General features: G+C 42.5%; 1 protein-coding gene across 1 annotated transcript; it reads right to left on the reverse strand.

The window, feature by feature from the left end:
* Nucleotides 1-2,544: 2,544 nt before the first annotated feature.
* Nucleotides 2,545-14,584, reverse strand: LOC120296261 (alpha-N-acetylglucosaminidase-like). Its single transcript, XM_039318006.1, has 5 exons — nucleotides 14,433-14,584; nucleotides 4,324-4,429; nucleotides 3,645-3,862; nucleotides 2,941-3,021; nucleotides 2,545-2,809 (listed from the first exon to the last, which is right to left on the reverse strand). The coding sequence occupies exons 1-5, from the start codon at nucleotides 14,582-14,584 to the stop codon at nucleotides 2,545-2,547; spliced, it is 822 nt and encodes a 273-aa protein (XP_039173940.1).
* Nucleotides 14,585-20,499: the final 5,915 nt, after the last annotated feature.

Below are 20,499 nucleotides of genomic sequence, written 5' to 3' on the forward strand. Positions count from 1 at the left end.
TATGTTGCTTAAGAAAGTACTTATTAACATGAGGAAGTTACTGATATTTACTGTTGATTCATGAGCAATTACTGTCGTATGGTAGGTTACTACTGACAATGTGGAAGTTATTAGTCACTAATAGGTTGCAAACGTCAAATTTTTTTTATTGCAAAGTTAGAGAAGTTAATTAAGCGCAGCTATGTTATTGGGTACTTTTTAGTATGGAGAAGTTACTTATTGCGTAGGAAAAAAATTCTTATTATAGAAAAGGAGCTATCAATCAATTAGCAGCTTTTCACCTGATGAGTAAGCATTGTAAGAATTTCTTGGGCAATTATTAATTGGCCAGAGTCTGTAATTCAGCCCATAGATTTTAACAGTTATTTGAGCCAACCGAGTCATGGAAATGCTTGATCTTGTTGTTTCTACATGCCATGTTTCTGAATCAAGCACGATCTTGCGGGTAACGACTCCTTTGCTATTCAAGTTGATACCTACAGTGATAAACTTGGGTGTACTCATGCATTGGTTCCCTGTAGAGAGCAGCACACAGACCGAGGTCTCTCCCGCGCCCCCCCCCCCCCTCTCTCTCTCTCATATGAATATGTCAAGAGCAAGTTATTCTAAAGCGAGACAGTTGGAATCTCTCTGTCTCTCTCTCTCTCTCTCTCTCATGAATATGTCAAGAGCGAGCAAGTTATTCTAAAGCGAAACAGTTGGAATCTCTCTCTCTCTCTCATGAATATGTCAAGAGCAAGTTATTCTAAAGCGAGACAGTTGGAATCTCTCTCTCTCTCTCTCTCTCTCTCTCTCATGAATATGTCAAGAGCAAGTTATTCTAAAGCAAGACAGTTGGAATATTTGTCTGATTTTCTTGTCATCTTGTTTAATCGTTTGGTTACTGCAACACTCAAATAATGTGTTTATCCTCGCAGAAGAAGGTCTCCAGAGGTGCATAACAGGTTTCTATAATAATTCTAAGGTTAACCAAGTATTTTTTTTCTTTTTCCGTGGGAGAACAGCGCGGTGATCTCAATCAACTATGAATACTGGGCTTCAATGGCACTTATTTTCAGATATACATTCATTCACAATGGTCCATTGTGAATGAATGTATATCTGAAAATAAGTGGCATTGCGCAACCGAATCGAAACCAGCTCACATCTTCTTTGTACATACATAGGGATTTTGTCGCGCAACCCACCGCGCCACGAAGGTCACCACGAGGTCGCGGAGGATCTGGGTCGGGACGAGGTCCTGGGTTGCCGCGACCTCCGCAACCCAGATCTGGGTCGCGGCGAGGTCGTGGGTCGTCAGAGGTCGCGGCGACAGACCTGACCGCAACCCAGGCTACCTTTGCGACCCAGATCTGAGTCGCGGAGGTCGCCGGAGGTCACGGCAACCGACCTTGCCGTGACCTAGGCAATCGACGCGACCCAAATCTGGGTCGCACGACTGATCGGTGACGGTCGCCGGGGTGCGGCGACGGTTGCCGACCTCTCTCCAACCCGTTGCCGACCCATCGCCACCTCGCCGGCCGAGTCGCCACCTCACTTGCTGACATCCGAGAATTCGATGAAGAGGAAGATTGAACAGTGCGATGAACAGTAGAAGGGGGAAACAAATGCAAAGCCAAAGCTGAAAGCCCAAGGCACCCCAAGGGCTGCCTTGGGCTTTCAACCTTCAGAATGCTGACTTTGACTCAGTAGGGTTTCTAAAATTTTTGCCAAACACCTAATATTTGGCCAAAAAGCCTTTAGGTATCTAAAGATACTTGGGAAAGGTATCTAAAGATACTTGGGAAAGCTGTTCCCAAATGCAGCCGCTACCCTACCTGAACGAGCTTTAAAGCTCCTCGTAGAATCTGATCCTCGACCCTTCTTCTTGCTTTGAGATTGGCGTAAAGCTCGACGCACTCCCTCACATTGACTCGCTCGCATTGACTTCAAACCGTTACGTACTCGATATGTATTGGGAAATTGGGTATAAACAGGCATCTGCTAAATTTCAAATATGTACTCTCCAAGCAATAGCAACAGACAAACAAATTACATCAATTTGCTATTAATGAACAGGAGAAACCTTTCAAGACCATATTATGGCAACTTCTTTTATTTTTTTCCTTTTTGGATGATGAATGTTAGCTAGGTAATGGAAATAGCCATCAGATCACTCGATCATGTGTTACTAAGTCCATCTATTTATTTATTAATCAGTATGAGTCCTTACGGTGAAATAAATAGTAAGAACTACTTTAACTTTGTCGCCAATTTCAAACAAGATGATTTGAAATGTTACCATGAAAACTCTTGGTCTAAGTTGGCATTGTGGGTCGAATAAGAATTTCAATCGAGCACTCTTTGCCAAATGGCTTCTTGTCCAGTAAAGGCCAATGGTAGGTTAACTCCTTGCAAAGCCATCCAGTCTCTCTTTTTTCCATCTACTCCAATTCAACTAGAATAAGAATCTACGTTGAAGCACAAAACTGTCAAAAAGACAGTATGTCCAAATGCAAGAGGGACCCTAGCTGCTTTAGCTTCACTCATCTCAAGCATGACAAACTAGCCACTAGACTTGCTATTAGAAATATCGTCAGAGCCTCGATGTCTCAGGTGAAGAAATGTAACGACATTTTGGTAATAGTTCCATGGGACGGGTCGCTGAATCATCACACCCTTGCCCTTCAGCCTAGGCAGGGATCTTGCCTTAGGATCAGAAGCCACCTGTATGCCACCAGTCTTGTTCCTGGAAACATGAGCATCACACCAATACTTCAAGTACCAATGCAAGCCAGATGTTAATTCAACTGTTGTGGTACCTCTAATCCTGCAGGGAAATAGACAATAGGAAAGAGCTTCAATAATGCACGACTCACAAACTAAAACTGGGGAATCCACCTTCACCCAATCAAAAATGAAAGCACGCTGCTCCACTTGACAAGAAGAATAACTACATACATTATCTCAGGCCCATCATTCTCCCCGTAATTTTCGATTAAAAAGCAGTTCTTTCCACCACAAACATCCCGATAGGCAAAGCTGAAAAAAAGTGAGCACAAACCACTGACAGTTACCCTCATATGACCACGACGTATCAGAAAGACGTTGAGTAAAAAAGTTTGCAAAGGAACAGTTTCTTAACCTGATCATATTTGTCCTTCAGGTGAGCACAAAGCATGCATGTTCACTGTTCAACGAATTGTTATTGCTAATAGATAGCTTATCAAAGCAATTACTCGAACTGCTTTTTTTTTGGCTACGGAAGCTAGAGATATAACCTTAAACTGAAAAAGCTAAAGACAGTTCAATGCCAATATCTTAAGTGAGTAAATTTTTACGGAGACCATCAATACACTTGAGCGAGTTGTACTCTAAGGGATACATGAGAATTTTGATGCCATCACTGAAGGGAACAATCCTTTCATCAACACCTAAAACCACATCCTACTGTCAAGACACTGTAAACTGGGTCCTGCTAACTGACTATTTCTCTTAAAGGTTTAACCATCGCTAAATTGGAAATGAGAAAAGTGCAGTCATTCGATAAGGGTCACACAAAAGACTGGACTTTTTCACATTTCCTGAGTTCATTAGCTGTGGCTCCACAGTGACTTGAGAGAGCCACAGGCTCAGCTTCTACTTCGTTCCTGAGGATTTGAGACAATGAGACCTCGGGTCCGATCTTGAATTGGAAGCTGTGTGAATGGAAAGGAAGCAATCTCTTAAGAACGCCTGCGGCCGCCCTTTCTTGAACCAACGGAGATGCCCTCTTGGACTCCAGTCGGGTGAGCAGAGACTCAATGACGTCCGGCGATGATGCTGACCAAGTCATTGTTATCACACTGAGAAGCAGTATTAGCGCTGAAATCTTAATGTTGGGCTGGGACATAGTTAAAAAACGGAACACGAATTGGGTTTCTCGAGCGTTTGTTTTTGGAGAGGAGAAGAAGTGTTCGGACGAAGAAGAGAGTACGGAGAATACCATCGGGGTCGTCCTCTGAGAAGGTAGTTCGACTGGCGCTTTGTCGTTGTCTACTCTTATTTCTTGCCTTTTCTTTTTGGGTTTTCCGTGTTTTATAATTGGGCAGTCGGGTTACATCATCGGACATCGTCCCCACCATAACATGGTCAAGCCTCGTTTTAACGATAAACTTCCTTCCCCGTGGGATCATCATATCGATTAAAGCTTCGATTTTTATCAGAGACTCGAGGACAGAAGATTGGTTTTTTGGTTGTCATGGGGAAAGGCGATGGAGGTGGAAGCAGAGCAGCGAGAAGCCAACAACGTGACGTGCCAACTGGTGGGAACCACAAGGAACAACCTTGGGTCCTCCCATGTACCTTCCTCGGGACGTTGGCCCTCAGCTGCTTCACCAGATGGTCAATAAGCTCCTCAATAACGTAAGATTTGAATCTGATCTTCAAGTAGTTTGCTCGTGTTGATGTACTGTTTAAGTTAATGGAAATGCACATAATAGAAAAAGAAAGAATCGGAATTGATCGATATATTTCTCGAAACAAACAAAAAAGAAACGAAAGATGAAACATAAATCATGGATCAACTAAGCCCTCTCGGGGGCTTGCTTAAGAATAAGAAAGAGGAATCTCATGTAAATACCATGGAATAAGGTTTGATCCTATTCATGGGGATTCCATAAATATTCCATTCCAAAAATAGAAAGTTCGAAACAATTGGAATTTTTTGAAAGGGATTCAAGAATCAGTTTTCTTTTTATAAGGGCTAAAATAATTTATTTTGGCTTTTTGACCCCATATTGTAGGGTGGATCTCGAAAATCCTAAGATTAATAGTTGCACGGCTTTTATTGTAGCACCCTGAACCCTTCGAAGGTCGCCACAAGCACCGATGTTACATCTTATTACTCTTTTGTTCTACACTTAGAAGAAGCGTTGTTATACACAGGCATTTTTTTTTTTTTTAAAGCGGTCTCAGTGCGACTCATTGGCAGAAGCAAAATAAAGCATCACCATCTCTCCCTCTACCAACCATGATACCAATACACACCACTAATCACCATAATTTTTATAGACAAGCCATGACACTTTATTTACATATATTTTTAAGATGGAACTTCTTTTGGGTCGGTACATCACAAAGGAAAAGCTAGGACTCAACCATGTCTAGCCTAAAACCTAAAAAAAAACCCTTGACCCTCTACATCACATGTGCACAACCCCCATTATAAGTGTCGGCTAACTATCCCAAAAAAGAAGAAGATCAAGCTCCTACTCGTCACGCACAGGCATCACACCCAGTCCGGTGCGTCAGGCGGTGGCGGTGGCAGCATCCCTCTCATCACCCCATCGCAGCGAACATGGACGGAGACAAACTCCTGGACAATCGGGCCCCCAGCCAAGCCTATGTTGTACGAGACAAAACAACGCACATGTATGTATGTCAGTCCAGGCATAGAAGGACAGCTGAACTCCTCACACTCTACCTCGACGTCGGACGGTAACCCATAAAATGCACCCCGTGCGACGGCAGGAAGCGGCATACTGCTAATCTGAAATGTTGGTCCCCAAAATGGGTGAGTACAACCACTCAGCAGATAAGGAATCCAACAACCACTCAATGCATCATACAAGTCATACATGCATTACAGGCGTTACTTAGCTTGAAGCCATGCGCATACTATCATGCATAATCATCACAAATTATAACACATACATGTGTATCATCATCATGTCATACATGTCATCATCATTATGACATCACCACATCACACATGTCATCATCATCATGGCATCATTATATCATACATGTCATCATCTTCATCGTCATGCATATCATCATGCATATCATCATGCCATATCATATATCATCATCATCATCATCATCATGCTTATCATCATGCTTATCATCATGCATATCATATATCGCATCATGTCATATCATATCATGCATAGTTCAATTTCCACTTTTAATTTTTTTTTTTAATTTGATCACCACATCATCCTTTCTCGGATCATCAATTTCATCTCACATTATACACTCACATCCCATGCGAGAAAACCTCCGGCATTCAGCCATTTCAGGCCACCGGGCATCCGGCCCCCCACATTCCGGGCATCTCGCATCCCAACTAGCATCACGAGGCATTCCCTTCGGGCAGAAACCTCCGACAGGGCTTCCGGCATTTACATTCCCTGGCCGAGCATCCCGCACCCCAATCCTGGCTTTGCAAGGCATTCCCTTCGGGCAAAAACCTCCGATAGGGCTTCTGGCCCCCCACATTCCGGGCATCCTGAATCTCCCAGGGCCATCCGGCAATGCATCTCTATACATTCCGGGCATCATCCTCCACCACAACCACCTCCTCATTTACCATTATCCATGTTTACCAATTTCAGTCTTAATTTAGCATGGCATATGACGTGACATCAAACAAGTCATACTTGGCATAGAATTCACACATGCATCTCAATTAAATGTCATGCACACACCAAGACCTTATCATACATGCAACAATGCATAATTATTTATTAATAAATTTAATGGAATTTATGGCCAATAAAATAATTCATTTTATTTATTATTATTATTATTATTTTTTAAAATTTCAACTTTTGCCACTTTATTAAATTTAATATCTATAGATTCCCAAAATTATAAAAAATTAAAGCAATTATCAAACAAGCCAATAGGATGATGATTACATGCAAAATACATGGCCAAATAGAATTTTACACAATCTCACAATTTTCACAAAACATCATATGATTTTCGGATGAAACCAGAATGCACGGTTTCGAAGAAATTCGATTAAAATATCCATACGGCCTCCAAAAATTACGAAATTTTACCGAGTGATAGCCAAGACATTTTAGTACAACTTTCATGAGACTTCCAAGCCGGATTCTTTTTAGATTATTTTATACAGTCTCACGAAGCTTCTGGATCCGTTACCGCATCGTCCAGTGCAAGCTTCTCCGAAATATTGAGTTTTAACCTACCTATTCTCTTTCGTTTCCTCTGAAATTTGGATATGTTATACACCAAGATATTATATACAAGTTTTATGAAGAGATCTAAGTCAAATAACCATAGTATAGTCGTCATCTAAGTCCATGAAGTCTCGGGTGTCCCAAAATACATCTCCAGAATTACCGTCTTCAAGATCTAGTCGATTTACTAGGCTATACTTGTTCATTTCACTTCAAATTTGAGTATGTTGTAGTTTAAGATGTCCCCTACAACGTTCATGAATAAATCGAAGAGATATTCTTAACACAAACCAACATGCAACCACAAATCCAACAAAAGGTAAGTAAAATCTTTCCAGATCTGAGGTCTCGGTAGGATGAGACTTTAACCCCTCAAATCTCCATAATTATCCACGATATTTCAGTATGTTATAGTTCAAGATGTTATCTACAACTTTCATGAAGCAATAGAAGCCAAAATCGGACTCTAAACATGCATGCAAGCTCACACAACATCCTGACTCACATTGTTCGAGCGAAAACAGCCAAACCATTCAAACACAAACCATCCATACTTCGGTTTTTCTCACCTAAACACCCAAAAATTCAACATGCAAGTAACATACACACATGCAAGAGCAGCTAGAGGACTCCCACTTGCCTCTAGACCAGACGGTCGACGGCGTAAGGTGGCGAGCACGGCGGCACATGGCGGACGGACGGCAGTTCCTCCTCTCGGCTTCTCCTCTCTCGACCGCTCTCTCCCTCTCTCTCACACAACTCTCTCTCTCTCTCTCTCTCTCTCTCTCTCTCTCTCTCTCTTTGGGCGAGTAATTAACCGGCCACTCTCCTTTCTCTCTTCCCTTTTATTTCCCTTAAATCCCATCATTAGCAATCATGAGATTGCCTCACCAATGGCCAATGCATGGCCTTCTTCTTGCCACTTGTTATAATACTTGCTTGATGGGCTTGGGCCTCCTCTTCTTGGGCCTTGTTTTGTGGCCGACGGCCACATCTCCTTGGGCCTAAATGGGCCGGCGACAGCCCCCTTCCATGGGCTTCTATTGGGCCGACTAGCTTGGCCCATTAAAAGCTTAGGCCAATGGACCTAAGGCCCAACCTAAAAATTGACTTCCCCCCTTTTTTTGAATTTCTTCTATAAATATTTTTTAAATTTTTTAATTTTCAACATGGCCAAAGTCTTGTGACATTTTGTTTATTGAAATTTAATTTATAAAGTGCATGGCCAAGCATAGATTATTATCATAATCTATCAAATTTAAATTCTCACAAACATATGCACACATCATCTATTCTAAAAAAAAAGACTAATGGCTAAAGCATAAACCTTAGGAAAATTTATCACCTAATTAAAGACTTTAACACACCTTATGGCTTGACATTGAATTTTGGGATGCCATAATTCTCCCCTCCTTAGAGAATTTCGTCCTCAAAATTTAAACACCACTCGTGCCTTCTTGAAACAAATAGGGATACTTTTCCTTCATCTGATCCTCACTTTCCCATGTGGCTTCCTCCATATCATGATGTCGCCATAATACCTTAACCATTGGGATCTTCTTGGTCCTAAGAATTTGCTCCTTTCGATCCAATATCTGCACAGGCTTTTCAATGTACCTTACTCTCTCATCCACTTTGATGGCTTCATGATCGAGTATGTGACCAGGATCCGGCTGGTACTTCCCCAACATTGATACATGAAACACATCGTGCAGATTTTCTAACTTAGGAGGTAACGCTAAATGATAAGCTACATCCCTTATCCTCTCGAGTATTTCAAAAGGTCCATCAAATCTATGGCTTAACTCACCCTTCATCCCAAATCGAGATATTCCTTTCATTGGAGATACCTTAAGGAATACATGGTCTTCTACACTAAATTCCAAAGGCCTTCTACGTCTATCTGCGTAGCCTTTCTGTCTACTCTGAGCTGTTCTAAGTCTTTCTCTGATAATTTCAACAGCTTAAGTGGTAACTTGTACCAGTTCAGGTCCTGTCAACTTTCTTTCACCTACTTCACTCCAACAGACAGGAGTCCTACATCTCCTTCCATATAATGCTTCATAGGGAGCCATGCCTATACTTTTCTGAAAGCTATTATTATAGGCAAACTCTACCAAATGCAATCTTTCATCCCAATTTCCTTTGAAATCAATTACACAAGCCCTTAACATATCCTCCACTATCTGGATTACTCTTTCTGTTTGTCCATCTGTCTGGGGATGAAAATTAGTACTAAACTGAAGCTTAGTCCCTAATGCAACTTGAAGACTTCGCCAAAAGTTCGAAGTAAACCTCGAATCTCGATCTGAAGTAATGGTCACTAGAACACCATGTAAGCGTACCACTTGACTTACATACATGTCTGCATACTTATCCATTGGGTAGTCCATGCGAATCGCTAAGAAATGAGCCGATTTAGTCAAACGATCCACTATAACCCAAATTGAGTCATGACTACTTGATGTCCTTGGCAATCCTTGCACAAAGTCCATCGTTATATGTTCCCATTTCCATTCTAGAATGTCTAATGGTCTCAAGAGTCCTGCGGGTTTACGATGTTCCGCTTTCACTTGCTGACACGTCAAACATTGAGATATGTGCTTAGCCGTGTCTGCCTTCATACCATTCCACCAAAGTTGCTGACACAAATTCATGTACATCTTTGTACTACCTGGGTGGATACTATAATTACTCTTATGTGCCTCCGACAGAATTTCCTTCCTCAATTCTTCATTGTTGGGAACACAAAGTCGTCCTTGACATCTTACTATTCCATCATCAGAGACTTGAAATTCCAATCTTTTTCCTAAAGATACTACATCTTTCACTTTCAAAATCTCTGGGTCAGATTCTTGCAGGATTTTGATTTTCTGGATAATCTCGAGTTCTATTCTCAATGTACTAAGCATGCCGGTAAGACAATCCATTTCCAATTTAAATTCTGAGTCTGCTACAGACTTTAACAATTCTCATTCTGCCATCCTTAAACTAGCCATTTCCATAGCCGACTTACGACTAAGAGCATCCGCTACTCTATTCACTTTCCCTAGATGATATCTTATCTCACAATCATAATCCTTCAACAATTCCATCCATCTCCTTTGTCTCATGTTCAACTCCTTTTGTGAGAACAGATACTTCAAACTTTTATAATCCGTATAAATCTCAAACTTTTCTCCATACAAATAGTGTCTCCATATCTTCAAGGCAAACACTATAGCTGCTAGTTCTAAATCATGTGTCGGGTAATTCAGCTCATGGGGTTTTAATTGTCTAGATGCATAGGCTACAACTTTGCCATGCTGCATCAAAACACATCCTAGTCCTTTGTGAGATGCATCACTATACACTGTGAAACCATCAGGTCCAGTAGGTATAGTTAGAATTGGAGCTGAAGTCAATTTCCTTTTGAGATCCTGGAAACTCCTTTCACATTCCCCATTCCATTCAAATTTCACATTCTTTCGGGTCAATTTAGTTAAAGGTCCTACCAGTCTTGAAAATCCTTCAATGAACCTCCTATAATAACCAGCCAGTCCTAAGAAACTTCGTATTTCAGTAGGTGTCGTCGGTCTTGACCAATTTACTACCATTTCAACTTTTGCTAGGTCTACTGCAATTCCTTCTCCCGACACCACATGTCCTAGAAATATTATCTGGTCCAACCAAAACTCACACTTACTAAACTTAGCATACAACTTACGCTCTCTCAGAGTCTGCAAAACTATTCTCAAATGTTGCTCATGCTCTTTAGGCTCTTTTGAATATACCATAATATCATCAATAAAAACAATCACAGACTGGTCTAAATAAGGCTGAAATATTCTATTCATCAAATCCATAAATGCAGCCGGCGCGTTAGTCAATCCAAATGGCATAACAAGGAACTCGTAATGTCCATAACAAGTCCTGAACGCAGTCTTAAGAATGTCCTCCTTCTTAATTCTCAATTGATGGTATCTCAACCTTAAGTCAATCTTAGAGAAGACCGAACTTCCCTAGAGTTGGTCAAACAAGTCATCAATTCTAGGCAGAGGATACTTATTCTTAATGGTCACCTGATTCAACTGCCTATAGTCAATACACAAGCGCATCGATCCATCTTTCTTTTTCACAAACAAAACCGGTGCACCCCAAGGTGAAGCACTTGGTCTAATAAATCATTTGTCAAGCAACTCTTGCAGTTGCACTTTCAACTCCTTCAATTCGACAAAGGCCATCCTATATGGGGCTTTTGATATTGGTCCTGTTCCAGGCATTAATTCAATTTCAAATTCAATCTCCCGCTCTAGTGGCAATCCAGGCAATTCCTCAGGAAATACATCTTGAAATTCGTTAACTACACGAACTCCCTCAAGTTTAGGCTCCTCCCTTGCATAATCTCTAACTATGGCTAGGTACCCTTGACATCCTTTGTCAAGTAACTTACAGGCTTCTACTGCCAAAATAAGTGCTATAGGAAGATGGGTCTGACCTCCTAAAATTTCACAACTAGACTGATCAGGTAAAACGAATTGAACCACTCTTCTATAACAATCCATTCTAGCCCGATACTTACGAAGCCAGTCCATTCCTATAATAACGTCAAAGTCATACATAGCCATTACAACCGAGTCTATTTCCATATCCTTTCCTCCCATTGATATCTTACAATTCCCACACACCAAGGTAGACAATACCATATCCTTTAAAGGCGTGGAAACACAAAAAGGCGTCTCAAGAGGCATAACTTCTATCATATTCAAACATCTATATCTTTCAGACACAAACGAATGCGTTGCCCCCGTATCAAACAATGCATATGCCTTTTCACCATTAATAAGGATCGTACCTGAGATAACATTTTTGGAAGCTTCCGCTTCCTCCTGGGTGATCGCATACACCCTTCCTTGTGCAGGTGGTCTTTGAGAATTTCCTTGTGGGTTTGACCTAACAGCACTCTGATATCCCTGTCGCACCGAGCCAACACTCACTTGCGACCTCTCTTGTGGGCAATTTCTCCTAAGATGACCCACTTGTCCACAACCAAAACACTTCGGTCGTCCATTGCAAGGTCCTGAGCCATGGCGTTCATTACACTTTTGACAACACACCAGGCTGATAGGGTGCTTTCCCTATATTCAGACCACTTCTTGCTCCTCCAAAATTTCCAAAATTACTCTTCTTCTTCACATTCCAGATCTGACCTTGACCAGAATAAGGTCTCTTACCCATTCTCACATCATTAAAATTCAACGGTTTCTTAAACTCCGACCGTTCTCTCAACGCCTCTTTGCTCCATTAACTGCGCCCTTTCATAAATCTCATTATAATCTCTTATGTTCAAAGGCACCAGTTGTTTCCTAATGTCAGTCCTCATCCCTTTCAAGAATCTCTTAGCCTTCTCTTCCTGATCCTCAATCAATCTAGGAACATATCTAGACAATTCAGAAAATCTAGCCTCATACTGATCTACAGTCAACTCCTTTAGTTCTAGCTGAACAAATTCAGTAATCTTCCTATCCTTAGCACAATCAGAGAAATGCTTCCTATTGAAAGCTCTAACAAAATCCTCCCAATTAACATCAGTACCTGGTGGAAAATTATGTCCTTCGAAGCTCTCCACCAAAACTTCGCATTTCCCTCCAACTGGTATTCTGCTAAAACTATTTTCTCAACATCAGTGCAGTCCAACTGCCGGAAAATTTGTTCCATCCCATCAATCCATTGCCCCGCCTCCTCAGGACTTCCCATTCCATTGAATTTAAGTGGCTTCAGCTTCAAAAACTGCTCCACTAGTCCTTGAGTATGGCGTTCTGCTCCGGGCTGTTGTTGCGCCTGTCTTTCCATCAGATTTCCAATATTGGCTAATGCCTGCAGGATGTCTTCCATTCGGGGTTCAGCCCTTGCAGTAGAGGCTTCAGCTCTCGATGGATGGGCACTTCCAGCTCGCACCATGACTTTCCTGCAATTTCCAAGCATTGCCTCAGGAATAATCTGAGACTCACTGCCTCTATTCAAAGCAACTACTACTACTACATAAGTAACATATACATGTTACTGGTACCTAAAGGCAATTCAAAGTAAACTACTAGGGATCTACGAGTGAGTTCTCATCACCCGTTATTCAATTATTCCGGTTTACATCCTATGGTGTGCATGATCATCATGTTCCTCAATTTCCAAATGAGGCTTTTTATCACTCCACCTATAACCATTCGCTCTGATACCAAAAAGGGGCGTTGTAGCACCCCGAACCCTTCGAAGGTTGCCACAAGCACCGATGTTACATCTTATTATCCTTTTGTTCTACACTTAGAAGAAGCGTTCTTATTCACAGGCATTTTTTTTTTTAAAAGCGGTCCTAGCGCGACTCACTAGCGGAAGCAAAATAAAGCATCACCATCTCTCCCCCTACCAACCATGATACCAATACACACCACTAATCACCATAATTTTTATAGACAAGCCATGACACTTTATTTGTGACATCCCGATTTTTCAATCCTATTTTCAATAAATTGAGACGGGCATTTCGTTGGTAGGCATATAGTTCTTTTCCTTGAGTCGGCCACTCATGTGAAAACTAGTCTATCGGGTGAAACGTAAGAATTTCTAATGCATCGGACTCGAGAATTTGACCGAGAAGCGACCTTTCGACCGAGCTAGTCTGGTGCAAGGGTCATTACAAGACAATTAAAATCGATTAAAGATCGGAGATAGGTCGACTCGACGGAGAGCATGTGATCGGGGTGTGGGTGATTCCACTAGATCGCACAATTCATGTCGATCGGCCTTTGGACCGACTTTTCTATCGATTGGGTACCACTGTGTTCGTATTTGAAACCTTGAGATTACCCCGACAATCGAAAGTCGCCAATGTTTCAAAGATGTACATTGTGGCTTGAGATGATCAACCACGGTCAAATGCATAAAAATCTCTAAAGGCTACCCGGTAGGTTGGGCTGCTTTAGTATCGTGCCAAAGTGAAATTAGTGGAATTGAGATCGAATTCGAAATGGAAGTCTGGGTGTGTCACAAATCATTTTAGGAACATTGATTAATCTTCAAAAGATTTTTCATGCAAGCCGAGCTTTTCAGCAAAATAATCAGAAAATGGCTAATTTGGCTCGAGAAATTAGTAGGCCCGCTTTTGGGACTTAAGTTGATTCTATGGACAAGTGAAGATGTGAATTGAAGTGTGGTGACATTGAATTAATTCTATGGACTTCAATTTAATTCAATTGGGAGAGAATTGATTGGAATTGAGAGAATTGGTGTACAAAGTTTCATGCCCCGGCGGAAAATGAAATTGCACCCATTGAATAATGTTGTGGGAGAGGAGATAGTGGAAGATGACATCATGCAGGTGATGTCATGCTGATGGAAGCCAAGCAAATGAGGTGTTGACAAGTGTCAAATGCTCATTGGTCCCCAAAAAGCACCTCTCACTTCAATCTTCATCTTCTTCCTTGGGTTTTGGAGAGAGAAAGGGGGTACGAAGCTTGAAGGAGGAGCTGCGTCCGCCCGACCGCCGCTCGGCCCTCCGCTCGCCCGTCATCGGAGCCGTCGCCGCCGCGCACCGTCGCCGCTCCACCTTGGTCGTCGCCCTCCGTCTTTCCCCTTTCTCTTCCGTCGGTTCTCTCCTCCATTGTTGTTGTGCGAAGATCAGAAAAATGGCAGAGAAGTAGCTGGAGCAGCCATGGCCGTTCGCCCCCTCGCCGTCCGCCTCCTTCGCCGCTCGTCGCCGGTGCCGTCGTTGTCGCCGCCGTTTGCGCGCGCAGCCACGCATTCGCTCACCGTCGAAGCCTTCTCTCCATCTTCGTTTGCTGCTCGAGATCCCAGATTTGGGATGGACGCCGAAGCAGCACCGTCGGAGCAGCCGCACGCCTCCGCCCGTCGCCGCTCACCGTCTCGCGCTCCGCCGTTGCCCGCGCTCGCCCGCGCTTGGCCGACGTCCAGCTGCGTCTCAGTCTCGGTTCGTGGGTTCCGGGAGCTGCCGGAGCTCGTCCCTGCCGCCGTACCGCCCCGCCTCAGCTCGCCGGAAGTCCCTCGGCCCATCTCGGCCCTTGTGCGCCTCAACCGGCGGCGGATCTGCTCCCTCTCGGCCCCGATCAGCAACCCAGAAAATGGGTATGGCAGCGGGTGTTTGGCCCGTTTTGGCCGCCTTCCCGAGCCCGGATGCTCGGCCCGCTTTGAGGAAAGTCGATCCTCGCGTCGTCCCCGTCGTTTTGGTCCGCTCGGCTCGCTAATCCGGTGAGTTTAACTCACTAAACCTCGCTTAGAGGGTTAATGATGCTTTAGGTGTGTTTAGTTTATGTTAAGTGTTATTAGGTGGTTAGTTTAATTTATTTAAGTGTAGATTATATTAATGTGCTTGATTAACTTAAGTTGTGTTTAATTTAAAGTTAAGTGGGTGTTTATATTAATATAAACATTGATGTGACATAAAGGAATTTACTTTTGATTTATTTAAATATCCCGAAATCATTAAATAATTTAATAATATATTATTATTCGAAATTATTAAAATATTATTATTTAATTATTTTCGGAATAAATTTAATTATTTATTAAATTCCGAAAATTTTGGTCGGGACCCTAAATTCTCAGAATTTCTTGCCCATCGCTACGGTACATTCGGATTTTGAAATTGATGATTGGATATTATAAATTGAGTGTGGATTTTGAAAACTGTGGATATTATTATTGAATTATTTTCGGAATAAATTTAATTATTTATTAAATTCCGAAAATTTTCATTGGGACCTTATTTGCTCGAAATTTCGTGCCGATCGTTCTTTGTGCTAGTAGAATTTGAAATTGATGATTGGTTGTGATGAATTGAGTGTGATTGTGATTTATAGGGATTCTTTATGAAATCCTAAGTGTAGAAATTGATGGGAGATTGGGCTGTGAAATACCACCTATTAGAGGTCGTGCCCCGGAGAGCCGTGATAAACCACCTTGGAAAGGTCGTGCCCGATGAGGCCGTGAAAAACCACCTACAAGAGGTCGTGCCCGATGAGGCCGTGAAATACCACCTATTAGAGGTCATGCCCAGAGAGGCCGTGATAAACCACCTGTGAAAGGTCGTGCCCAGAGAGGCCGTGATAAACCACCTGTGAAAGGTCGTGCCCAGAGAGGCCGTAATAAACCACCTGTGAAAGGTCGTGCCCAGAGAGGCCGTGATAAACCACCTCTGAGAGGTCGTGCCCAGAGAGGCCGTGATAAACCACCTTGGAAAGGTCGTGCCCGATGAGGCCGTGAAAAACCACCTACAAGAGGTCGTGCCCAGTGGGGCCGTTATATGCCACCTATTAGAGGTCGCGCCCAATGGGGCCGTGATATGCCACCTGTTAAAGGTCGCGCCGAGTGGGGCCGTGATGCCACTGATTTAAATTTGCCGAGTAGGGCCGTAGTTGAGAGCAATGATTGATTTGCTAGAATGACATGTAATCGGCCGAGTCGATTGATCGCTGAGACGATCCAAGTGGTTGAATTGTTTTGATGATGAGATTGTACCATGGTTGTTTGGTTATCATAATTGTACGTGGTTGGATTATATAAATTGTGCTAACCTGCAGATGAAGGCTGAGGCGAGGTAAGTCTTCTGTGTGATGTGGCTAGGCCACCCGAGGCGTATTTTCTTTCTAATAGGGGTTTAGGGGGTTGAACTTGCTGAGACATCGTCTCATCCCGGTTGTGGGATTAAAATTTCAGGTCCCCGGTGGACGGAGCGGCCAGATAGCTTTGATTGACCTTGAGGAGTTGCAGAGGTGAAGTCATAAGGGTTGGAGAGCGTGTCCTGCTAGTTGGTTGTAGGATAGTCCCCCTTTTGTCGAGCTGGCCTATTTTGTAGAAAGTCCAGTGTTGTATTTAAACCCTTTGTGTTTGTAAATGAGTGTTTGGTATTGTGATTGATTACACCTTTTCTATCCCAAGTTAAATGTTGTCGGGGATTTGTTTCGCTTCCGCATGCGTAAAGAAATGAATGGGTCGGCGACATATCCTGGGATGTCGCATTTTCGATCGACCGTAATGGGATGTGCGCGTACCTCGGGGTTCGGGGAGTGACATTATTTACATATATTTTCAAGATGGGACTTCTTTTGGGACGGTACATCAAAAAGGAAAAGCTAGGACTCAACCATGTCTAGCCTAAAACCTCAAAAAGAACCCTCGACCCTCTACATCACATGTGCCCAACCCCCATCATAAGTGTCGGCTAACTATCCAAAAAAAAAAAGATCCAGCTCCTACTCGTCACGCATGGGCCTCACACCCAGTCCGGTGTGTCAGGCGGCAGCGGTGGCAGCATCCCTCTCATCACCCTATCGCGGCGAACGTGGACGGAGACAAACTCCTAGACAATCGGGCCCTCAGCCAGGCCTATGTCATACGAGACAAAACAGCGCACACGTATGTATGTCGGTCCGAGCACGAAAGGACAGTGAACTCCTCACACTCTACCTCGACGTCGGACGGTAACCCATAAAATGCACCCCGCGTGATGGCAGGAAGCGGCATACTGCTAATCTGAAATGTTGGTCCCCAAAATTGGTGAGTACAACCACTCAGCAGATAATGAATCCAACAACCACTCAATGCATCATACAAGTCATACATGCATTGCAGGCGTTACTTACCTTGAAGCCATGCGCATACTATGATGCATCATCATCACAAATTATAACACAAACATGTGTATCATCATCATGTCATACATGTCATCATCATTATGACATCACCACATCACACATGTCATCATCATCATGGCATCATTATATCATACATGTCATCATCTTCATCGTCATGCATATCATCATGCATATCATCATCTTCATCGTCATGCATATCATCATGCATATCATCATCTTCATCGTCATGCATATCATCATGCATATCATCATGCCATATCATATATCATCGTCATCATCATCATCATGCTTATCATCATGCATATCATATATCATCATCATAATGTCATATCATATCATGCATAGTTCAATTTCCACTTTTTAATTTTTTTTTTTTAATTTGATCACCACATCATCCTTTCTCGGATCATCAATTTCATCTCACATTATACACTCGCATCCCATGCGAGAAAACCTCCGGCATTCAGCCATTCCAGGCCACCGGGTATCCGGCCCCCCACATTCCGGGCATCTCGCATCCCAACTGGCATCACGAGGCATTCCCTTCGGGCAGAAACCTCCGACAGGGCTTCCAGCATTTACACTTCCTGGCCGAGCATCCCGCACCCCAATCCTGGCATCGCGAGGCATTCCCTTTGGGCAAAAACCTCCGACAGGACTTCCAGCATTTACACTTCCTGGCCGAGCATCCCGCACCCCAATCCTGGCATCGCGAGGCATTCCCTTCGGGCAAAAACCTCCGACAGGGCTTCTGGCCCCCCACATTCCGGGCATCCTGAATCTCCCAGGGCCATCCGGCAATGCATCTCTATACATTCCGGGCATCATCCTCCACCACAACCACCTCCTCATTTACCATTATCCATGTTTACCAATTTTAGTCTTAATTTAGCATGGCATATGACGTGATATCAAACAAGTCATACTTGGCATAGAATTCACACATGCATCTCAATTAAATGTCATGCACACACCAAGACCTTATCATACATGCAACAATGCATAATTATTTATTAATAAATTTAATGGAATTTATGGCCAATAAAATAATCCATTTTATTTATTTATTATTATTATTATTTTTAAAATTTCAACTTTTGCCACTTTATTAAATTTAATATCTATAGATTCCCAAAATTATAAAAAATTAAAGCAATTATCAAACAAGCCAATAGGATGATGATTACATGCAAAATACATGGCCAAATAGAATTTTACACAATCTCACAATTTTCACAAAACATCATATGATTTTCGGATGAAACCAGAATGCACGGTTTCCGAAGAAATTCGATTAAAATATCCATACGGCCTCCAAAAGTTACGAAATTTTACCGAGTGATAGCCAAGGCATTTTAGTACAACTTTCATGAGACTTCCAAGCCAGATTCTTTTTAGATTATTTTATACAGTCTCACGAAGCTTCTGGATCCGTTACCGCATCGTCCAGTGCAAGCTTCTCTGAAATATTGAGTTTTAACCTACCTATTCTCTTTTGTTTCCTCTGAAATTTGGATATGTTATAAAAAAAGATATTATATACAAGTTTCATGAAGATATCTAAGTCAAATAACCATATTATAGTCGTTATCTAAGTCCATGAAGTCTCGGGTGTCCCAAAATACATCTCCAGAATTACCGTCTTCAAGATCTAGTCGATTTACTAGGCTATACTTGTTCATTTCACTTCACATTTGAGTATGTTGTAGTTTAAGATGTCCCCTACAACTTTCATGAATAAATCGAAGAGATATTCTTAACACAAACCAACATGCAACCACAAATCCAACAAAAGGTAAGTAAAATCTTTCCAGATCTGAGGTCTCGGTAGGATGAGACTTTAACCCCTTAAATCGCCATCATTATCCACGATATTTTAGTATGTTATAGTTCAAGATGTTATCTACAACTTTCATGAAGAAATAGAAGCCAAAATCGGACTCTAAACATGCATGCAAGCTCACACAACATCCTGACTCACATTGTTCGAGCGAAAACAGCCAAACCATTCAAACACAAACCATCCATACTTCGGTTTTTCTCACCTAAACACCCAAAATTCAACATGCAAGTAACATACACACATGCAAGAGCAGCTAGAGGACTCCCACTTGCCTCTAGACCGGACGGTCGACGGCGTAAGGTGGCGAGCACGGCGGCACATGGCGGACGGACGGGAGTTCCTCCTCTCGGCTTCTCCTCTCTCGACCGCTCTCTCCCTCTCTCTCGCACAACTCTCTCTCTCTCTCTCTCTCTCTCTCTCTCTCTCTCTCTCTCTCTTTGGGCGAGCAATTAACCGGCCACTCTCCTCTCTCTCTTCCCTTTTATTTCCCTTAAATCCCATCATTAGCAATCATGAGATTGCCTCACCAATGGCCAATGCATGGCCTTCTTCTTGCCACTTGTTATAATACTTGCATGATGAGCTTGGGCCTCCTCTTCTTGGGCCTTCTTTTGTGGCCGACGGCCACATCTCCTTGGGCCTAAATGGGCCGGCGACAGCCCCCTTCCATGGGCTTCTATTGGGCCGTCGAGCTTGGCCCATTAAAAGCTTAGGCCAATGGGCCTAAGGCCCAACCTAAAAATTGACTTTCCTCCCCCCCTTTTTTTTTGAATTTCTTCTATAAATATTTTTTAAAATTTTTAATTTTCAACATGGCCAAAGTCTTGTGACATTTTGTTTATTGAAATTTAATTTATAAAGTGCATGGCCAAGCATAGATTATTATCATAATCTATCAAATTTAAATTCTCACAAACATATGCACACATCATCTATTCTAAAAAAAAGACTAATGGTAAAGCATAAACCTTAGGAAATTTTATCACCTAATTAAAGACTTTAACACACTTTATTGCTTGACATTGAATTTTGGGATGCCACAATTTTCACAAAAGTTTAATTG

Source organism: Eucalyptus grandis, chromosome 7, assembly GCF_016545825.1.
Source record: "Eucalyptus grandis isolate ANBG69807.140 chromosome 7, ASM1654582v1, whole genome shotgun sequence".
Classification (NCBI taxonomy): domain Eukaryota; kingdom Viridiplantae; phylum Streptophyta; class Magnoliopsida; order Myrtales; family Myrtaceae; genus Eucalyptus; species Eucalyptus grandis.

Excerpts from the sequence above, each read along its gene's own strand:
- LOC120296261 (XM_039318006.1), bottom strand. The coding sequence starts at position 14,584 with ATGGAGGAGAGAACCGACGGAAGAGAAAGGGGAAAGACGGAGGGCGAC. Across the intron at positions 4,430-14,432 it reads CAGCTCCTCCTTCAAGCTTC|TACATCAACACGAGCAAACT; the intron begins GTACCCCCTTTC and ends TAACTTAAACAG. Across the intron at positions 2,810-2,940 it reads AATGATGGGCCTGAGATAAT|GATTAGAGGTACCACAACAG; the intron begins GTATGTAGTTAT and ends ATTTCCCTGCAG.